At 42.1% G+C, this 23,733-nt stretch overlaps 1 protein-coding gene across 1 annotated transcript in view; it reads right to left on the minus strand.

Moving 5' to 3' along the window:
• Positions 1–23,733, minus strand: part of LOC117346012 (vomeronasal type-2 receptor 26-like) — a 79,927-nt gene that overhangs the window by 52,592 nt on the left and 3,602 nt on the right. The window contains exon 2 of the mRNA XM_033915209.1: positions 21,191–21,291. Coding sequence (XP_033771100.1) covers positions 21,191–21,220 — 30 coding nt within the window. The 5' untranslated portion in view covers positions 21,221–21,291. The remainder of the gene's footprint in view (positions 1–21,190; positions 21,292–23,733) is intronic.

Below are 23,733 nucleotides of genomic sequence, written 5' to 3' on the forward strand. Positions count from 1 at the left end.
ATATTTTATGGAACATACACAAAACCAAGCAGTGAACATGACCATTTTCAAAACAACAAAGCATCCATCTTTTTGTTTCAACAATGGCCATTTCTCAGATGGTCTTGTCCTAAGTGCATATCTATACATTACATTACATTACATTAGAGATTTCTATTCCGCCATTACCTTGCGGTTCAAGGCAGATTACAAAAGAATTATGATTGGTCTGTTATAGAAGGAGATCAGTGGACATGACTAGAGAAGGTGAGGAATAGGGCAGGTAGTTTTGGAGGGTTGGGAGGAAGAGAGGAGGAAGGAGGAATTTGTGATGTTAAGACTTATTCAGGGATTTCTTGAAGAGTATGGTTTTTATTTTATTTCTGAATAACTTGTAGTCTGAGGTTGTTATCAGTAGCTTGGAGATCAGGCTATCCAGTTTTGCTGCTTGCGTGGCCAAGAGACCGTCGTAGATTTTTTTTCCATTTCATTTCTTTGATTGGTGGGTGTATGAATGGGTTGTGAGTTTTTCTATGTCTGGTTGAGGTATTATGGATGAGTCTGTTGTTTAGGTAAATTGGACTGTCTCCATTTATATATTTAAATAGTATGCAGTAGAATTTGAATAATATTCTTTCTTGGATTGGGAGCCAGTGTGAGTTGATGAATGCTTCAGTAATGTGGTTGTGTTTCCTTAAAGAGTAGATGAGTTTTAGGGCAGTATTTTGAATTTTTGTAGTTGTTTTGTCATTTTTGCAGGGTAGGGGAGGTAGAGGATGTTGCAATAGTCAAGTATACCCAGGATAAGGGATTGTACTATGAACTGAAATTGTGGTCTTTCAAAGAATTTACGGACTTGTCTTAGGTTTCTCATAACGGGGAAGGATTTCTGTATTGTTTTATTTATTTCTGGTTGCATGGTACAGCATCTGTCTATTGTCATGCCTAGTATTTTTAGGTGGTTTGGATGGGGTATTTGGTCAAGCTGATTTCTATGTTGGTTATAGTTGGGGTTTTGTTATTTTCGAGGAGGATGAATTTTGTTTTGTCTGGGTTGAGTTTCAGTTTGTGGTCTTCCATCCAGTACGCTACTGTTTCCAGAGTTCAGGGTAGTGTATCTGTTATGGTGGATTTTGGTTGATCAAAAGGTATGAGGTTGGTGATGTTGTCTGCATAACTGTAAGGAGGATATGCCTAGTTTGTCTAGGTATGTTCGGAGGAAGACAGTATATAGGTTGAATAGAGTGGGGGATAGTGGGGATCCTTGCGGTACTCCACAGGGGTTGGACCAAGGTTCTGATTTTACTACACCACCTGCCAGGATACTCCAGGAACTTTTAGGACAGGTAGGGATCAATGACCACTAGAGGATAAAGGTGGAGTCATGCCTTCATCCCTTCAGTGATCATCTGGTGAGTGTGAGCACCTTTTTGGAACTTTTTTGTTAGGAAAACAGGTCAAGCCTCAAACATCCAAATTGTGCCTGGACTTACTCTATAATGTTCAATTATTGAAGAAACGAAAACAAAAACACTGTGGAGACGGTGTTTAAGATGCAGGCTTTATTGAAAGTTCAGTCTGATAATCCACATGACAAGATATATAGGACCCAGGTTGTTGGGGACTATGGATCCACACGGTCTGTGTTTTGACAAAAACTGTCTTCCCCAGGGTCCCTGATGGTCCTAATGCAAAAAAACACAAGGATCAAATACTAAAGCCAGTCCTGAATAAAAACTCTGCGCAGGATCCCCTGAGGAAGACAGGTTTTGTCAAAACACATAGTAACATAGTAACATAGTAACATAGTAGATGATGGCAGATAAAGACCCGAATGGTCCATCCAGTCTGCCCAACCTGATTCAATTTAAAATTTTTTTTTTTTTTTTCTTCTTAGCTATTTCTGGGCGAGAATCCAAAGCTTTACCCGGTACTGTGCTTGGGTTCCAACTGCCGAAATCTCTGTTAAGACTTACTCCAGCCCATCTACACCCTCCCAGCCATTGAAGCCCTCCCCTGCCCATGTTGGGTCCATAATCCCAAAGAACTTGGGTTCTAGGTATCTTGTCATGTGGATTATCTGACTGAACTTTCAATAAAGCCTACATCTTGAACATCACCTTCTCCACGGTGTTTTTGTTTTCGTTAGTCTTTTAATTATGTGAAACATCAAGAGTCGATCTTTTGCTTTCGTAATTATTGCAGAAATACATAACTCATAAGCCTGTCTAGTCCCACCAAGACATGCCTCTAACACACCCCCTTGAGATTTAGGTGCATTGCAGACAAACAGCAATTTGGAAGGTTTGGTGAGAAAAGCGTCCATCTGCAACTTTGTCATTTTACGGATGTTTTTCTTTTTTAAAAATGAGCTTCTTAATGGAATGAGATCAAGGCTCAAAAGTTAAGGGGTAGGTTTACCTCTTATAATTTATTGTATATTTTTCTTAAATTGATAATGAGTGTTTTCACTTCTCTCCGTACTTGGACTTGAGACTTACACCCCCTTTTACAAAGGTGCGCTCATCTTATTAGCACTTGCTATACGCTAATGCGTGGCTGTTATCCTATGGACGCGTTAGTGGTTAGCGCATGTGTTGATTTAGCGTGTGCTAAATCCGCTCTAAAACCCTAGTGCCTTTGTAAAAGAGGGCCTTTATTTTGACAATAATTTTTTCTTTTCTTGTTCTGAGTTAGATTAGCTTTTGAAATGGTCTTTTCTATACTGCATTATTTCATGCATTATTTCTTTACAACTTTTGATTCTAAATCAGAATTTCAAATCTGCAGTTTCTCATTGTTAACTGTGTGTGGTTAATAATTTGGTTTGAAGTAGCTGAACACTAATTTCTTTGAGAAGGGGATGTAGAAGAGGATATGGAATAAAATTAAGATCTTCCCTGACCTGTGGGTACTGGTATATCCTGGAAAGGCTGGAAAACTCGCTCGAATGCTCAGCTGGAAGACCTTCAATGACAGCAGCCAATGGGCCAGATGTCTTGCAGCTGAAGTTTGGGATCCCACTTTCCATTCCTGAAAATATATGTATAGCAGCTCTATACATTAATAATAAATTGTTGTAAGGTTCATAAATGTGGAATCCCAGTGTGAGGTTGGGTAAGAGCTCTGAGCTTTCGTTAATCTCTTCCACCGCAGACACAAAAGCCAGAAAGTTGTAATAGTTCAAGGATACAGGACTGTAAAGACAATGAATGACAGATAATATGAAATTAGAATCAATGAATAAGATACAGAAAATATAGAATATGATAGAGAAAAGTAAAATAGGATTTGATTAGGATAAGGGTTTGAAATAGTACTAGTCACAAGCTTTATATTTGTTTGATAATATGATAGAAAAGTGTGTGTCAGATTTCTTTAACCTTCATACATGCCATATTCTCAGGCCATAGCAGGTAAATGCATATCCTACCCATATGGATATAGTCTTACTCACTGGACTCTAGCACCTCTGTTCTCTTCCAATCTATATGCATCTAATCCAACAGAGAAACTAACTGCTGAACTCTAGGCAAGAGTCAGTAAAGTCTGAAAGTGCTAGTGGAGGTTTGTCACTACTATTAATAAAATAAGACCAGAACCAAGGTGGAACAGCTGGAAATGTTAGAGGAAATTCACATTTATCATAGATGAAAATGCATCTCGGACAATAAGAGACAGAAAAGGCAAAAAGAGAGCAGAAAGAAGAGAAGGCAGAGAGGAGAAAAAAGAAGTAGTATAAAAGATAAGTGAGAACAAAGGATTCAAAGAGGAGTTGTGATAAGAGAAAAGAGGGAAATTAAAGCATAGGAGAAGGGAGAAGGTAAAGAGGAAAAGTTAGAAGATGAGGTAGGAGAAGAGAGGGGAGGAAGTACCAGAAGTGGGAGAAGGGAGACGAAAATAAAACAGAAAGGAAGCAGAAAAGGATAGACTGGCAGCCCTAAACTCATTTGCAGTATCATTTGAATATCACTCCTTCCTCTACTCACATTACTCCATATTGAGTTTTCTCACAGAAGGATTAGCATCCAAGAATTTACAACTACAGAACCATCTGCATTTTTGAGCTTTGTAAACTTTTGCAAATACATTCATAAAAGTTATCCAGCCTCTGCAGAAAGTGTTGCATTCTCCACCTCCACTGAAAGGTGATTTAAATTCAGAATTAATTATATGATGCAGAAAGATGGAAAATGGAATTTTCTTTGTCTGCCCCATCTAGAAAAATAATAACTGAGAGAAAGGGAGACACACACTCCTGATGCTATAATCGGTAGTGTACACTATTTTTCTTTCATTGCACACTTTTAATACAATTGTAGTTTTCATACCATTAATTTATTGAATGGGAAGTTCTTTTCTATTCATGCATTAGAATGTTGTAAGCTAGAGCTCAGTGCGTCACTGTAACACATTTTATTACATCTGCAACTTAATGCTGAAGGGTATGCATGGATAGCCAGTGAAATCTAAAATCACAAAATTTCCCCAATCCTATAATTTTAACAGCTAAATGTAAGCACCATTTGCATGGAAAAAAAATCATTCAGAGTGATTTAAATGGACTCAAGAAGCTCATGCCCACTTAGGCCTCCTTTTATTATACTCTGTTAGTAATTATTAGTGCGGGGAGCCGAGCTGAATGCCTCGTGCTGCTCCCGACGCTCATAGGAACTCTGTGAGCGTCAGGAGGAGCACGGAACATTCAGCGCAGCTCCCAACGCTTAAAACTGCTAGCGCAGTTTAATAAAAGGGGGTATTAATTTGTTTAGGTCCACTCATCCACCGATATTCTTCAGCACTTATCTGGGCAATGCCACTAAATATCAGCCATTACCAACCATCGCAAAAATGGGCAGGTGAGGGGAAGTACAAGGAGTGTCAACAACCTATTCTATGTCATTACATGTAACTACCAAATGAAAGTCAGCAGAACCCAACCACCCCCCCCCCCCCCCCCATCATACACTCACACACACACACACACACACAAAATGCAATTTTTTTCATTTAATGAGAAAGATATGATTGAAGTCTACAAAATCCTTAGTGGAGTATGGGTACAAGTGGATCAATTTTTCACTCCATCAAAAACGAAAAAGACTCGATGAAGTTACAGGGAAATACTTTTAAAACCAATAGGAGGAAAATTTTTCACTCGTAGAATAGATAAGGTCTGGACCGCATTGCCAGAGGTTGTGGTAAGAGTGGAGAGCATAACTAGTTTTAAGAAAGGTTTGGACAAATTCCTGGAGGAAAAGTCCATAGCCTGTTATTGAGAAAGACATGGGGGAAGCCACTGCTTGCCTTGGATCGGTAGCATGAAATTTTGCTACTCGTTGGGTAGTGACCTGGATTGGCCACCGTGAGAACGAGCTACTGAGCTTGATGGACCATTGGGCTGACCCAGTAAGGCTATTGTTATATTCTAATTGTGCAAACTATGTCAAAATGATGTCCATGATATCCTTATAGTGGAACCACCATGTATGTATGAACCAATCTACATATATGCAAACTAGTATACATTTGTAAACCTAGAAGAGTTTTCCCTCTTTATGTAATAATGAGCCATTTTCCACATTTTCCAGAGTGCACTCTGTTAACAGAAACTTACACCATAACCAGAAAATAACCCAGTATAAAACTTAAATTCCATTAAATGACACAGTAAACAACAGAAAAACATTTTCTGACTATTAAAATTCCAACCCATGGCATACTATTCTAATATTGCTGTCTTGTAATAATGAGTAATTTATTTGCAGTATTTCACTGTCAACCTAGAACTGACAGATTGTGATTCACTTCATAGCTTCTCAAATACAGTGGTTGGAGGTAATACTTCAAGCTGAACTTCCACATCCAAAGATCCCTCTAACATGTGTTTGTTATATCTGCACGTCAGGAAGTAACCATCTAATGTAAAAGCCCAAAGCATATCTCAGATAAGGAGTTAAGCCATGATGCTACTTACTAGCCAGTTCCTTCAAATGAGGGAGGAGTGGTGAAGGAGGCACCAACATTTGGATAAAAATTTGTCACAGTTACAAGTCCCCCAATCACGACGTCCCCACCTCTATGGTATCCTGGCAGAGGTTGTATTGGTGGGTAGTTTCTAAGTATACACTGACCTGCAGCCATATTCCACAGGATGTCACAAAGCATCAATAAAGTTAGGACCAGACGAGCTTCCATCATTAATTAAGGCTGTGAAAGTTTCTTCTGTGATGATGCCGTCACTAATCACTCCAGTTTTTGCACTTGATCATTGAGCTAGGATGATGTAGAGTTCTAGATGGTGCTATTGAATTGAATAGTTGAATGATGGGAAGAAATGATTAAGGCCCTCTTTTACAAAGGTATACTAAGCGTTTTAGCGCGGATTTAGCACACGCTAAATAAACGCATGCGCTAACCACTAACATGCCCATTAGCGTTTAGCGTGAGCTAAAAAGCTTAACGCACCTTTGTAAAAGAGGGGGGGAAGTGTTAAACTGGACTGAAGAACACCTGTGCTTTTACACAGAAGGCGAATGAGGAAAGACCATGATATTGAGGTGATCACTCTATTTCTAGATTATCAACACCTGTGAGGATACCATGTGGTCTCTGTTGGCTCCTGCTGCTCAGCCTTAAGGGATATCTGCTCCTGACATCTGCATTTATTTTGAAATATAGGTTGTTTCTTTTAAATATAACCTTATGGATCATGTGCATTCATTAAAATAGAATCAAATTTTAATTTACTTGCAATGCTTGTGTGGGATATAGTTTAATAACATAACAATATAATATGTTGATAATATCATGAAAGTTCATTTGGTCTGCACAGTTATTGTGGCCATGCTGCCTTGGATACTTTCTCAGATTCCAATCAGAGCACAATCCTTTCAAGTATTGAAAGGTCACTTGGACACACAAAGTCAGAGGCGTGAAGAAAGTACAAGAGTTTATTCACAGCATGCGTGCTGGACCCCTGAGCTCCAAGCTGGCTCAGAAGTGCCGAAACCAGGAAGTCACAGAGACACCCATTCACTTCTCTGGCTATACAACTGAATTCCAGAAAAAGCCCTTCACGTGTTACCCCTCCCAACACTCATTGGTTCCAAGCTCACACCAGCAGGTCACTAGCAGGACACTTATCTAACTCTTACAGTTAAATGTACAGAAGGGCAGGGTACATCATGGCTCAAACTCTTATCTATTTAGCTTACAATGTGGTAAGGTAGGGACATACATTTTAGGCAGATGAAGTCAATAGATTGTACACTCTTTTCAGCTATGTAGACCAGAGCAATATTTTAAACAACAGTTAACCATTTCATAACCCTACATTATCTCTCCAGAACAGTTTATTCTGCCCCCTTTCTAGGCAATCTATCACCCAATAAAGCCTTTGTACTAGTCTGCAGCCCACCTTCATTATCTCCAACTCTACACTACTATTATTTATCATTTCAAAGAATTGAAAGACATATGCAGTGTGTATTTAGTATGTAACCATGACACTTTAAAATAAAAAATAAAATAAATCTGCTTGATATAGAGTTATTTAGCAGATATAAGCTAAACATATAAGGCTCCTTTTACTAAGGTACGCTAGCGGTTTTAGCGCATGCTTAGTGCGCACAACAATGCCGCACTCGCTAAACGCTAACGCCTCCATAGAGCTAGCGTTAGTATTTTTCATTTAGCACATGGTTTGAGCGTGCTAATCCTTAGTGCACGCTAAAAACGCTAGTGCACCTTAGTAAAAAGAGCCCATAAAGTCATTGAGATTCTATGGATATTGGTGTTAACTCTATGGATTAGATTGAACATCAGTGCAATGTTTTAACTTAATCCAGTTATCATGCTGACTGAATACTGACATCCTGTAAGTTTTGGAAGCCGTAATGGAACACTACCTCCATCAGGTACTTGACCTCTCTCATTCTCCTCCTTTCTCCTTCACTCTCTTTATCTCTCTTAGTCAATTTTCATGTCTCCTCCACACATTAGCACTTCTTATTACTTCTTCACTAGGGCCCAGGCGATCCTTGACCTGGTACTCACCAACGGGGAAAGCGTCTCAGAGGTCTCGGTAGGAGATACGCTAGCCTCCAGCGACCATAACATGGTATGGTTCAACCTTAGGAAAGGATTCCCTAAATCAATCACAAAAACAAAGGTACTTAATTTCCGGGGCACCGACTTCACACGCATGGGAGATTTCGTCCATCAGACGCTGCAGGACCAAGCAGAGACCGGTAATGTGGAAGCTATGTGGTCGTACCTGAAATCATCCATACACGAAGCTACTAATCGCTACATAAAATCGGTAGACAAACGGCAAAGAAACAATAAACCCCAATGGTTCACTGAGGAGATCTCGCACCTCATTAAGGAGAAGAAAACAGCATTTCTTTCCTACAAACATACGCAGAGAAGGGAAACTAAAGTAGAATATAAGACCAGGTCTGCAGCGGTCAAAACAGCAGTTAGGGAGGCCAAACTTCGAGTGGAAGAAACTTTGGCAAAAAACATTAAAAAAGGGGACAAATCTTTCTTCAGGTATATTAGTGATAGGAAAAGGAACACAGATGGCATAGTACGACTTAGAAGACCGGACGGAAACTACACAGTGGCGGATTCTGAAAAAGCCAAAATACTAAATATTTCTGCTCAGTCTTCACCTGTGAGGCACCGGGACACGGACCACAGTTGAAGGCAAAACAAATTGCGGAAGACCCGTTTCAGAATTTTGAGTTCACACCTGAAGACGTCTACAGTGAGCTGACAAGGCTCAAGGAGAACAAGGCCATGGGACCGGACAATTTACACCCAAGAGTGCTTAGAGAATTGAGAGATGTTCTGGCGGAACCGTTGGCCGTGCTCTTCAATCTCTCACTAAGCACGGGGAAAGTTCCGTTGGACTGGAAAACAGCCAACGTCATTCCTCTGCATAAAAAGAGTTGCAAGGCTGAGGCTGCAAACTATAGATCGGTGAGTCTCACTTCAATAGTGAGTAAACTCATGGAAACACTAATTAAGCATAAATTAGATACGGTCTTGAATGAGGGGAATCTCCGGGACCCCAGTCAACATGGATTCACCAAGGGTAGGTCCTGCCAGTCTAATCTTATCAGCTTCTTTGACTGGGTAACAAGAAGGCTGGACTTGGGAGAGTCCTTAGACGTCGTATACCTTGACTTCAGCAAGGCTTTTGACAGCGTCCCACACCGCAGACTGCTGAACAAGATGGAATAGATGGGGTTAGGAGTAACACTAACTGCAAGGGTTAAAGATTGGCTAAGTGGCAGACTTCAGAGGGTGATGGTTAATGGTACCCTCTCCAAAACATCGGAAGTGACCAGCGGAGTGCCTCAGGGCTCAGTCCTGGGTCCACTCCTCTTCAACATATTCATTAGGGATTTGACTCAAGGGCTTCAAGGTAAGGTAACCTTATTCGCTGATGACGCCAAACTATGCAATATCATAAACGGCTACAATCTGCAGGATACTATGGAACAGGACCTCCGTACTTTAGAAAGTTGGTCCTCTGTCTGGCAGCTGGGCTTCAATGCCAAGAAATGTAAGGTCATGCATCTCGGAAATGGAAATCCTTGCAGAACTTACACCTTGAATGGAGAAACTTTGACCAAGACTACGGCAGAACAAGACTTGGGAGTGATCATCAGTGCAGACATGAAAACTGCTACTCAAGTGGAGAAGGCTTCATCTAAGGCACGGCAGATGATGGGTTGTATCAAGAGAAGTTTCGTCAACAGGAAGCCTGAGGTCATGATGCCATTATACAGAGCCATGGTGAGACCTCATCTAGAATACTGTGTGCAATTTTGGAGGCCACATTACCGTAAAGATGTGCTCAGAATTGAGTCGGTTCAGCGGATGGCCACCAGGATAGTCTCGGGGCTAAAGGGTCTCTCGTACAAAGAAAAACTGAACAAATTACAGTTCTATACTCTCGAGGAGCGTAGAGAGAGGGGAGACATGATTGAGACATTTAAGTACATCACGGGATGGGTCGAGGTGGAAGATGATATCTTTCTTCTCAAAGGACCCTCGAACACAAGAGGACATCCGCTCAAACTCAGGGGAGGGAAGTTTCGAGGAGACGTCAGGAAGTACTTCTTCACGGAACGAGTGATAGAGCATTGGAACAAGCTTCCAGTACAGGTGATCGAGGCCCGCAGTATCCCAGACTTCAAGAATAAATGGGATACCAATGTGGGATCACTGCGAGGATCATACCAATGAATAGGGTCACTAGGATATAGACTTAATAGAGCAGGTCAGTAGAGTTAAAGGTCCAGTAGACTTAAAAGGGGGTCAATGGTATGGGCAGACTTGATGGGCTGTAGCCCTTATCTGCCGTCATCTTTCTATGTTTCTATTGTTTCATGTCTCAGCTTTGCCAATATTTCTTTCTTCCTTTTCCACTCTTTTATCTCCAATGTCCTCTCCATATCATACTTGTATGTTCCTTTCCCATCCTTACTTTTATATAATGAAGAAACTGAAGAGAAGAGTTTCAAACTTTAATGGCAAAATCCGATGGGCTGCTAATGAGGTCGCTATTGTAATGAGTTCAAAATGGTGAGTCATTCTCAAAAGACCCCGCATGCAAATGAGGTTTGTGGATGTTTACATAGGCTCACTAAATTTACATGAAATGAGTCACTGGTGGAAGTGATCAGTACATCTGGAGAATACACCCAGGGCCGCCATCAGAAATTTCTGGGCCCCTTACTGTGCAATCCTATTGGGCCCCCCATGCACACCTTCCCCCCCGACCCCCCCTTCTTCCATGGGCCGAATATACACATACTTTTCTCTGTCGCCGCACTCTTTGACCAAAAGATTTGTAAGCCTGCAACCACGTCAAGGTAGACTCTTTCAGCAGGGCCCTAACCTAACCTAAACTAAACTAATCTATACCTATCTATTCTAAACTAACATATGTCTAATACTGAACTAATAACAAACTAACAAACATATGCATAATAAATAACTAATAAATAATAGTACTAGTAACTATAATTCACTTTTGAATGTAAAATCTCAGTTAAGGATTTCTTTTGACCTTTGTAGGCCAGAAGTAGATCACAATTGCACAATATTTTTTGTAACAAGTATTAAATGTGTTTTTATAAATACTGTAAGCTTAATAAATATATCAGAAAAAACTACACATCTGAGCGGATATCTGAACATACACATCTGTATGATCCCATCCTCCTCAGCTTGCCTATAGCTGCATCATGCATGTTAAAAATGTATGATATGTTGATATGTGCACCTTCCTTCCTTCCCATCCATCCTCCTCAGCCTGTCCTTACACATCCACAGCTGCATGTTAATGATGATGTATATGTTATGATGATAAATAAGTGCATATGAGCACATCATTAACATGCAGCTATGGATGAATATATAATGATGTTATGAGTGTGCACCTCTTCCTTCCCATCCTCCTCAGCATGTCACATACAGCATGTTACATTACACAAAGTCTGTGTAATGTAACATGCTGTATGTGACATGCTAAGGAGGATGGGAAGGAAGAGGTGCACACTCATAACATCATTATATATTCATGAATCAATCTGATAATCATCACCACCAGGCTGTGTGTGTTATGGGATGGAGGAAGAAAGGTGCATGGGATGGAGGAAGAAAGGTGCATGTTTAAATTGATCACTGCCTTACTAGTTCTGCAGCTCCTCGTGCTGCTCCTCTCGTCCTGTCCTCCTAGAGACGTGGTGACGTCATCCGGCCAACCCGCTCTCGCAGATTCAGTGGCAGGCAAGTGATGTGTCTCCTGATTGGCTAGGCACCCTAAGCCCAAGACAATCGGAGTGGAGATAGGGCGGGCCTTGGTGAAGGAGTCAGGAGACGAGAGGCACGCACCTAGTATATCGCCAGCTGCGGCCTCGGGCCAGGTAGACGGATCCACTTTTGTCCGGGCGGGTGCTATCAGGAAATCGGCAGGGGACAAAAAAAAGTATGACAGCAGTGTTTATTGTTTATTGTTGTGCACAGCAGAAGCATAATACAGGAATTTGTGCTATGGTGGCCTAGGACAGTGTTCTTCAACCTTTTTACACCCGTGGACCAGCAGAAAAAAAGGAATTTTTTGTGGACCGGCAAATTACTAGGACTAAAATTTAAAACCCCCTTTTCCGCCCCATCTCTGCGAGCTCGGTCCCCGCAAATCATCTGATCCCATCCACACAAGCCTCAGTTATGATTTTATATTGAATGTATTTTATTAAAGTATAAAAAGAAACAATATTCTGTACAATTGTCATTTTATAAATACAAATAATTCAGAGCAAGGATCAACAAAACCCCTGTCTCCCCTCCCCTTCACATATATCCCCTCTACTATCAAGAAAACAGAACAAGCCAAATTATTACAGAATGCTACACAGAAATATCATGCTAATAGAATACTGCAGTCACACATGACAGGAATAGTTTTAGGAAAGTGCAACTAGGGCAACTGCCCCCTGGTTAAAGAGCGCCCTAAGCCAGCTGGAACCTAAAGAAGCACTGCCTGGGTTTTGCAGTCCCCAGTTATGTCTAACACCAGCTCTAATCACAAAATAGAAATAAAATTATTTTTTTCTATCTTTTGTCGTCTCTGGTTTCTGCTTTCAATCGTCTTTTCACTCTCTTCCTTCCAGCGCCTGCCCTCTCTGTCTCTTCAATCCAGCATCTGCCCCTTCCATCCACTGTCTGTCCTCTCCCCCTTCCATATGGTATCTGTCTTCTTTCTATGCCCCTCTCCCCTTTCCATCCAGCTTGTGCCCCCTCTCTCCTTTTTACATGATTCATTCCAGCTTCACTGCTCTCTTCATTTTTATCTCTCCTACACCAGATCTATCATCGTTGTCCCTCTCTGCTTATTTTTCTGCTGACCCCTTCCTATCATCAGTCTCTCTACTTTCTCATGCCTGTGTCTCCCCTTCCCCTCCTCTAATCTCTCTGCCAGCTGTTTCCTTCCTATTTTCATTCTCCCTTCCCTCCTCCTCCTGTCCAGCAGAAACTCTCTTCCCTTCCTCCCCTCCCAGCAGCATCTCTCCTTCTCCCTCTCCAGTAGCAGCTGTCCCTTTTTTCCCTTGCCCAGCAGCTTCCCAGACTCCTTTCCCTCCTCTCCTCCCAGCAGCATCTCTCCTTCTCCTTCCCTCCAGGTCCAGAAGCAGATGTCCCTTTTTTTCCCTTGCCCAGCAGCATCTTTCCTTTTCCCTCTCCAGTAGCAGCTGTCCCTGTTTCCCTTTGCCCAGCAGCTTCCCAGACTCCAATAGTGGCTTTCTCCCCTCCCAGCAGTTCTCCTTACTTCCCAGCGCAGCGATTCAGGAAGGCAGTCTCGGGTCCTTTGTTGGGTCGCACCGCCTCTGAGGAAAGAGGAAGTTGCATCATCAGAGGCAGCCGCGACTCAGCAAAAGCCCCGAGGCTGCCTTCCTGAATCGCTGTGCTGGGAAGTAAAGGAGAGCTGCAGAGAGGGGAGAAAGCCACTGTCGGAGGCTCCCCAAGATCTCGCCGGCCCAGCGCAGACTTCAGCTGTTGATCTTGCTGGCCCTGCGCGGACAGGCAAGAAATTGAAGAGAGTCAATCTTGCCGACCCTGTGCAGACCGGCAAAAATTTCCTGCAGACCAACAGCGGTCCGCGGACCGGCAGTTGAAGAACTGTGGCCTAGGACCCTGGGGGAGCCTGGGCCCCCTGTCAGCTCTGGGCCCCTGAATGCAGGACTGGTAGTACTGCCCTGATGGTGGCCCTGAATACACCCACATATTAAAAAAAAAATTGAAAATCAGCAGGAGAGATGCCAACTCTCTACTGCTGTGCTTGCACAATCCCTTGACACTAGTATTACTTCCCCTTCACAGCAGGAGATGCCTACTCCCTCCCACCATATTGCACTATTCCCCGATACTACTGCCCTCTCCTGCCATTGCCCAAGTCCCCTGACAACTCTCCTAACTTATTGACGATGTACGGCTGGAGCGATGCCTAACCGTTCCAACTGGCAGGCCCGCCTCTTACAAAATGGTGGTCCTTCCTATTCCAGGTGAATCCTGGGATGCACTGGGGAGGGGCCTAAGGCTCTGATTATCCCAGGCATTTGAGGCCCCTCATAGGAAATCCCCAAAGTTTCTGGATCTGTAACCACAAGGAGGTGAAAGGTAGTGACGTTAGATGATTCCCTTCTGAGGTGTATACAGGTGTCCATCTGCAGACCAAACATTTGGTTCTGGGAGGTATGCTGTCTGCCTGGTACCACAATTCAAGATGTTATGGAGATCTTGCTGAGATTAATCAAGCCTAATGACTATTATCCTATGCTGCTCATCCATGTTGGCACTAATGATATTGAAAGGTACCCCTCAGTGATTTTATGGCACTGGGAGAGAAGGTGAAGCAGTGGGCTGTACAGGTAGTTTTCTCATTGATCCTTCCTACTGAGGATAAAGGCCAGGGCAGAGAAGATCACATCCTGGAGATGAATGTATGGCTGCACAGATGGTGTCGTCGAAAGCATTTTGGCTTCCTGGCTGGTTTTCCAAGGGCTGCCGAGCAGGAAGGGTGTGCATCTATCAAAGAAGGGAAGGGGGCAATGTCTAGAAAGCAGTACACACTAATGCTCAAAGTATGAGAAACAAGGTTCTGGATCTAGATACTGTGATGGAAGAGGATGATTTAGATTTAGTGGCAATCACTGAGACATAGTTCATGGAGGGCCACGACTAGGATATAGTTATGCCGGGCTATAATCTGTCCAGGAAAGCCTGGATAAGCAGAAAAGGAGTGGAAATGGCATTATATTTTAAAGGATTGCAGGATTTGCAAAATAAAGAAGAAACACTGTGGATCAAACTAGAATGAGGGATTGGAGAATATATTTACATTGGGATGACATACAGGCCTCCTTCGCAGATACATATAGTGAACAGAAATTTAACTGAAGATATTCAAAATATGGCTGTAAATGCTGTAGTACTACTAATAGGAGATTTTAATATACCAGATTTTGATTGGAATATCCCTATGTGGGATCTTCTATAAGTAGGGAGATCCTGGATTCTCTATAAGGAAAAGCTGTTCCAGGTAATGGAACCCAAGCTGGATGGGGTCATGCTAGACTTAGTGCTTACTAATGGGGAAAGTGTTTCTGATGTTATAGTGGGTGATCATTTCGCATCATTTGGTTTAATATTAAGACACATGTAGAGAAGGCTCATTCAAAAGTGAAGGATCTAAACTTTAAAAAAAAGCCAGAGGAAACTTATAACAAGGAATTGTTATCTGGATGAAGTAGGAAAGCAATTGCCAAACCTGAAAAGAACTATTGTAAGAGGAAAAGAAGGACATTTTGGTTCTCAAAAGTAGTAATTGAGAAGGTAAGGAAAAAGAGATTAGCTTTCATAAATTACAAAAAATTGCAGAAAGAAGACAGGCAAAAATACCTGAAAAAGTTAAGAGATAATAGTCGAGTAGTCAGGAAAGCAAAAATGCAAATGGAAGAAAAAAAATAGACACTTTTTTTATATATATTAATGATAGGAGGAAATACAAATGTGGCATTGTGAGACTCAAAGGTAAAGTGGATGAATTTATAAAACTTGAAGCACTAGGAGCGGGACTGTATAAACAAATTGAGAGGGGACAGGTTTAGAACAAATGCGAGGAAGTTCTTTTTTACCCAGAGGGTGGTGGACACATGGAACGCACTTCCGGAGGTTGTGATAGGCCAGAGCACCACTTTACAGGTCACAGACCTGATGGGCCGCCCCGGGAGCGGACCGCTGGGCGTGATGGACCTCTGGTCTGGCCCAGTGGTGGCAACTTCTTATGTTCTTATGTTTTTAAATGTAAATAGGACTGAAGATGTGGTAGATCCTGGTCAATTTTCAGAGAATTGTGCACATGAGGAACTCGCTAAACTAATGATTCTCTAGAGCTTCTTAAAGCTGAGACTAATATGCACAAATTAGCGTTTAGCATGTGCTTAGCGTATACTAAAACGCTTAGTACACCTTTGTAAAAGGAGCCCTTAATCACTTAACAGGTGCCAGCTCTTTCAACAGCATCCCACCTGTTCCTATGATAACTTCTAACTGAACTGTATGCCTCAAAGTCTGTTGCTATGGCAATGGAAACCAGTCTACACTACCTGACCCTCTCATGACCAACCAGGAGTTAAAAAAAGCTACAGTTGGCTTAGAATGATGGAATCTTGAGTTTTGATGATTCTAATCTCCATTTTGTCCCATAGACTATAATGGGAAAGGAACAATTTTAAAATCATTTTGTCAATTTTAGTACCAATTACTTTCCATTCATGGTGCTACTACTATACAGATATCCCTCCACTTTTAAAATTTAAAAATAGGTGTTTTTACAGACGCATCAGGTTTTTCTCACAAAACTACTCATAAATGCACCAGAATTCCAGTCACCACAAAGAAAGTCTTAAGAAATTATTATTTACCGTTTAGAACTGTCATAACCGTCAAATGCTTATTCCAAAATTTGCTAGACCGTCACACCTTACTAGTCTGCCTAATAGCCAAATTTAAATTTCTCCAAAGGGACCCCTACTATCAAAAATTAGCATGTAAACTGCTATCAAATATAACTCAAAAGTTACCTTACCGGAATCCCAATTGGCTCTTCAGGTGATCCCTGCCACCAAAACCAGCCTGGAACAACTTCTGAAGGCTTCCCAAGGCTGCCAACTCACAACATGAATTCTGTTGAAGCCTGGCTAGATACCTCCAAAATCAAGGCCCAGGCTTCAATTGCAATCTACTGGAGACTTAGATACAAACTGAGCATGTGCAATCTATTGCACATGCTCAGACATGACCAAGGACTAAACTGCATACCTGCCTTTCCTGGCTGTCTCTGCCCATCCGGCCATCACTCTTTGATGGGACGCCATCATGGCAGATGTGCCTGCCATGACTCTGCTACCCAGGACCCCTGGGACAAAAATTGATCCTTAAACAGGTCCCAATATACCCTTGCCTGCCTGGGACAGACCCTGGGAGTGACCCAAGCTACCCAAGAGCTCTGAAGAACCCCAGTACAGCCTAGAAGCCCCATAGGAGCCTCAGAAATTCTGAAACTTCATCATGGAGGAAGGTTTCTTTCATTAAAACTAATCCCTGTTTATATATACAATGCAGATGCATGCTAAAATCTGTTTCTAGACTGAGAACAGAAGTGAGCACAAAGCCAAAACTGTAACAAAAGATCCAACATACTAGTTATGGAAAAAGTAGAAAATGTATCCACAGTGGTTCTGATGACTTTTATACTCTCATTATCTTTTTTTTATTATTATTATTTATTTATTGAAATTTTACATAATTCACAAGAATATTCCTCTTGTACAAGTAAAACAGAAAAGAAACAAATTAAATAGACTCACAATTTCTACTATCAGGAAAATTTCATTCTTTCTTAGACCACTAACTCTGGAGGGAGAGGAGATGAATATATTGAAGAGATAACAAACATAAGTAATAACTATATTCTTGAAAGGCTTAACAGTCTTTAACCCCCTCTTTTCTTCCTATTCTTAAACATTCCGGGTAGCAAGATTCTTTAAATCTAAAAAGGTGCGTAGCTGTTCTGGTGCATTGTAGACATATTTAACACCTTGGTATTTAATTAAGCATTTGCATGGATATGCTAATAAGAATGTCACTCCAAGGGTCAAAGTCTCTACTCTCATTGCTAAGAATAATTTTCTTCGCTCCTGCATTGTTCTCGTGACGTCTGGAAAAATCCATACTTTCTTTCCAAGAAACATTTGTTGAGGATTTCGGAAATATAAACGCATTATTGCATTCATATCTTGTTCGAAAACAAAAGATATGAACATTGTGGCTCTCTCTGTAGATTCGGAAAGTGTAGTTTCTAATAGTTCAGTAACATTTAAAGCGTCTATTGTCAAACGTTCCTCTACACCTGGGTCGGTTCCTTCAATTTTCTTTTTCGGCAAATAGTAAATTCTGTTAAGTGGAGGTATATGTTCAGGGGAAAACTTTAATACTTCAATTAAATACCTTTTCCACATATCTATAGGTGTAACCCCCAAGGCCTTCGGAAAGTTCAAAAGACGCAAATTCAGTCTTCGGTTGTAATTTTCTATTTGTTCAATTTTTTTACTCAAAATTATTCTTTCCTTTATCAAATTATTGGTTATAGCTTGAATATTTACCACATTGTCCTTAACCTCTTTTATCTCCGTTGAAAATTCATCTTTAGTTTTCTCCAAGGATTTCCCCAAAGCGTCCACAGTACTTACAAGAGTTGTCAAGTCACGTGAAGATCTGGCTACCTGGATGTTTAATCTCTCGAGAGAATCCCAAATCTTCTCGAGGGTAATCGCCTCCGATTTAGATGTTTCAGAGCCAGTAACAATACTGGCTCTCACTTCCCCCTGCTCTCCTCCTACTCTCGCGATTCCGAGCCCCTGAAATGGGGTCTCCCCAGCGTTCACTTCCGCAGAGGAAGCCTCCATTTGGGCCGCGAGTTGAGCAGGGTGCGGGGGCGGAGCAGGCTCCGGAGGGGAGAGAGAAACCTCCTGCCCGAAATCCCCAGCCGCTCTTCCGGCCGGAGAGAGCCCGAGACTACCTCCTGGAGTTACGGGGCCAAACAAAGCTGCAGCGAAGTCCAGGATAGAACGCTGAACGGGGGTAGATGTCCGGGCCACAGAGGGCTCAGCTCGGACGCTACCCTTCCGTTTAGAATGAGGCATCACGGAGTAAGTAAAGAAACTGTCCCGGACCGCTGGTGTAATCGCAAGCTTCACACTGCCGCCATCTTGACTCCTCCCTTCCCGTTCCTTATACTCTCATTATCCAGCCCCTTAGGCTTCCATCCAGCAGCACCAGTCAGTCCCACTACACCATGCATATCTGCACGAATACAGGATGTCTGGGGCGCTACTTGGAGAGACCTCCCAGGAAAGAGACTTGAGAGTTCTGATCGACAAGTCGATGAAGCCGTCCGCACAATGTGCGGCAGCAGCAAAAAGGGCGAACAGAATGCTAGGAATGATAAAGAAGGGGATCACGAACAGATGGGAGAAGTTTATCATGCCGCTGTACCGGGCCATGGTACGCCCTCATCTGGAGTACTGCGTCCAGCACTGGTCGCCGTACATGAATAAGGACACGGTACTACTCGAAAGGGTCCAGAGAAGAGCGACTAAAATAGTTAAAGGGCTGGAGGAGTTGCCGTACAGTGAGAGATTAGAGAAACTGGGCCTCTTCTCCCTCGAACAGAGGAGATTGAGAGGGGATATGACCGAAACATTCAAGGTACTGTAGGGAATAGACTTAGTAGATAAGGATAGGTTGTTCACCCTCTCCAAGGTAGGGAGAACGAGAGGGCACTCTCTAAAGTTAAAAGGGGATAGATTCCGTACAAACGTAAGGAAGTTCTTCTTCACCCAGAGAGTGGTAGAAAACTGGAATGCTCTTCCGGAGGCTGTTATAGGGGAAAACACCCTCCAGGAATTCAAGACAAAGTTAGACAAGTTCCTGCTGAACCGGAACGTATGCAGGTAGGGCCAATCTCAGTTAGGGCGCTGGTCTTTGGCCAGAGGGCTGCCGCGTGAGCGGACTGCTGGGCACAATGGACCACTGGTCTGACCTAGCAGTGGCAATTCTTATGTTCTTATGTCCTCTAACCAGTATCCCTTCCTAATCATATTTAGAACAGCTCTTGACCACAGAATATCCACAGAGAATAGACAACATGAGAGAATGGATGTTTCCCCCAAACAAACCCTTCTCCAGAGGAGAAGGAAGAGACATGCCCCCACCATACAAGATGTGGTAGATGAAATACAAATTATTAATTTGTTTTCATTACATCTTACTTCACACCAAATTTATGTTGTACAAAAAGGGTTATCTTTTGTTCCTACTACACAGTATGATCTGTTTCAGACAAGAATAGATCTCTTTAAGTTTAGGAAGAAACTACAGATCTGTTACTGTTTCTTCAACTCTGATACATTACCTATAGAAAAATCTGTTGTCATAAGAAATTCAAAGTGGATCCTTACAGGTCACATTGACCATACTACTTCACCTTTTATGACTGTTTCTTACATGATGTTGAACAACTTGAGATTTGCAAGAAAAAGTAAACCAACATGGAACCTCACCGAGGAGGAGATGGTAGCCCTAAATGAGCTAGAAAGGAACAGAGCTGTCATCTTGGGATCTAGCTAGGTACTTGGGAAGTGGGATGGCCACTGTTGGAAATAGGATACTTGCCTTGATTAACCTTTTATCTGCCCAGTATGGCAATTCTTATATTCTTATCATAAAATCAGTCAGCATTGTGCTTATGAACAGGACCAATTAGCTTGATCAATAAATATTGGGCTCGTTTTACTAAGGTGCGCTAGTGCCTCCATAGAGCTTACATTAGTATTTTTCATTTAGCGCGTAGTTAACATGCTCTAATCTTTAGCGTGCACTAAAAACGCTAGCATACCTTAGTAAAAGGAGCCCATTGCTTTATGTGCCCTTAGATTCTGAACCTACTGAGAAGGTATAAAATGATATTAAAGAACTAATTGATATTACATATTCAGCTTCTGTACTGATATTAAAATAGAAATCTTTGCTTATAATTGAACACTCAGTCATTCCAATGAATTTACATACTTCCTAAAATCAGTCATTCAAGCTGACTGGGAAATGTCTTGAGTAATGCTCCTGTGCAGGTCACCCTTAATAGTTTGAACTGGTCACTGATCTCCAGAGTAAATAACAGTGATAAGTTGGATTACTTTGGAGTGGAAACTAAGTTGAAACTGGTTGCAGTATAGAAGGGCCATTCTAAGGCTCCACTGGTGCCAAGTCACTTGAGAAAATACACACCAGGTTCTGAGAAAACTGTGTTTTCTTTCATCTCTCTCAACTGCTGCTCTTTCTGGGGATTCTGTCAGCTGGTTCAACACAGCAACATAGAGGGGCCATTCTAAGGCTGTCCACTGGTGCTAAGTCACTTGAGAAAAAGTGCACCAGCCTAACTCCAGCGGCGGAGGATCAAGGGAGTTGTTGACACAGCCTCACTTGGCGGAGTCAAAGACATCCCCAGCTTCTCCTCAGTGAAAGAGCTGATGCCGCTCTCTCCCTAGAGAAAAACTGACAGATCACCACCTACCTTGCCTTTCGGTCTTCCCCCTCTTTTCATGTAGGGGTGATTCCTTCCTCACACCTAAGATTAGGCCTCTCAAACTGATGTCAAGAAGCATGAACCATTGTCTGCAAGAAAAGAAAAAATCATCTTTGCTATCTGCTGCCTGCCAGATGCATTCTGAGTATGTTACAAGAACTATGTGTTTCTAGCCAAGAACATTTGACTATGGATAGTACTCATCTCCTAAGAAATCTGTAGGAGGTAGGAGCTGCTCTTCTGTTCTTATCTTCAGAAGGCGCCTCTCTCTCAAGACCTATATAAGACTATACACAGAAAGGCTATTGATTCAGGTTCTGTTTCTGGATTTGTCATAGTGGGATCATCTGAAGAAAACTAAGAAGAAAGGTGTCTATTAATTACTAGTCTATGCTTGGATGTGAGGGAGCTCAGACCCTTGCATAGGTTTACCTACACACCTCTATAATAATTAAGAACTGATAAGTACCTCTTGTGACTTAGCTCTCGGATGAGAGTGAAAAAGAACTGCTTTTGAAACAGATCTGGTTTTTATCACATAAGGAACTGTGACAGACCTAAATTATAGCTTTTTCCTGTAACTAACGGACTGTTCCTTATCGGCAACCTGTTTGTCCTCTTTAATTGACCCTTTCCTTCCCTGGTCGTCGAGAGGACCCACTGCCTCTCTTGCTGGTTTCTTTCCTTTTATATATCTAAAAAAAGGCTTGAAATTTTTGGCTTCTTGCGCTATCTTTTCCTCATAGCCTCTTTTAGCATCTCTTACCATTTTATGACACTTTTTTTGGTCGATTTTGTGACAGTTCCAGGCTTCCGTCGTTTTCTCCCGTTTCCATTTTTTAAAAGAGTTCCTCTTCTCCCTCACTGCATCTTTCACCTCTTTGGATAACCAAGCTGGTTCTCCTTTGTTCTTTTTTCGCCTTCCTTTGGATATCTTCGGTATGTGAAGATTCTGTGCTTCTGTGATGGTGTTTTTCAGTAGAGAACATGCTTGATCAACTGTTTGGATGTCTGCTTTGCCCTTCTTGAGCCGTTTTCTAACCATAGTTCTCATGCTGTCGTAATTTCCTCTTTTGAAGTTAAAGATCATGGTTCCAGTCTTAATTGGTTTCCCCTTTCCGATGTCAATTTTACCATTTTACCAAAAAACAGAGAAAACAACCCCTCATCAAATCTCATACGAATCACAATCTGCAATTCCATCAACAACATCAAATAATAGGAAATCCCCCCACCTCCATTCATTGCATGTATATTGTGACCACCACTGTGGTCCGCCCGGGACTCCACAGCACCTCTAGTGGTTACAATAATAAATAGCAATGGCGTGTGACCTGGCCTGGAGTCACTCTGCAGGCCTGAACTGACACCAAATAGAAAACAAAAATCACAATGTTCCAAAAAAGGTAATAAATCAAAATGCCTCAGATTTATTCTTTCCAAAACATAAAAGTCAGGATAATTATGAGTTCCACAGAACAGGTAAGTAGACCATCAAACTGCAAACAGTCCAAACTCAAAAAGTAAGAGCAATAAACAGTTCAAATATAAAGTCCAAAATGTTTTTCTTATTTCACACCTCTGAGGTTTGTGCTCATCTCAGAATTTAAATCAGCCTGCTCCTAAGCAGGATATTCAGTACATCAAAAAAAAACCAATAGGGTTTAAGGCACTGGACACCCTATTCACAGTACTCCAAACTGAAGCCTCTGGCAGCCATGCAATTCACTGCCAGGAAAAAGAGAGTGCCTCAGGTTTGCTTTTTATCTTGCTATAATATAGCCTCGAAATGCCCTCCCAGGTAACAGCAAACCTCTCCCAAAACAGACTCTATCAGCTTCACAGAAAATGCAAAACAGTAAAGAAAAGAAAAACAAAATCCCAAAAAGGTTCAGCTTCAGCAAACAGTCTTTTTCAAACAAAGCAAGCTGAAAACACACTCACTGTTTCAATCCAGTTGGGACTTGCAGCTGGTGGAAAGACCAACCTCCATGGCTTCTTCACCAGTACTTATTTCTTCAGGCAGGTTGTCCAGTTCCATAGGAAGATCAGAATCAGAAAAGACTTCCTCCAGCATTTCTCCGGCCTCCTGCACCTCCATAGGTGAGGCTATATCACCCTTGCTTGGCCCGAGGAGACTCTCATGGAGGAAAGGTCTGAACCTTCTCCCTAGCCTGCCTGTCTGTTTGCTCTCAGCTGCTGGTTTTTGCACTCTAGGGGCACACCCTATTCTACATGAGTCAGCAGACCTGCCTGGGGCTCTTGGGCTCCTCCTGTGGTGACCTAGATACTGTTCATCCAGGAGGTCCTTGGAGATTTCAGGCTCCCCCTGGTGGTCAACCTGAGAATCATCCCTATTTCCCTTAGGACACCCTTTATACAATCCCATCCGGGTTTTCTTTTTAACTTTTTCTCCGGGCTTAGCTGGGACCTTGGCATGCTTCTTATCTGCCTGGTCACATACCCCCACCCTTAAATGCTGCTTACCCTGATAAGCAGAGGTGTTTTCCGGGATACGTGAAAGAATGTCA

The sequence above is a fragment of the Geotrypetes seraphini genome, chromosome 12 (assembly GCF_902459505.1).
Source record: "Geotrypetes seraphini chromosome 12, aGeoSer1.1, whole genome shotgun sequence".
NCBI classification, from domain to species: domain Eukaryota; kingdom Metazoa; phylum Chordata; class Amphibia; order Gymnophiona; family Dermophiidae; genus Geotrypetes; species Geotrypetes seraphini.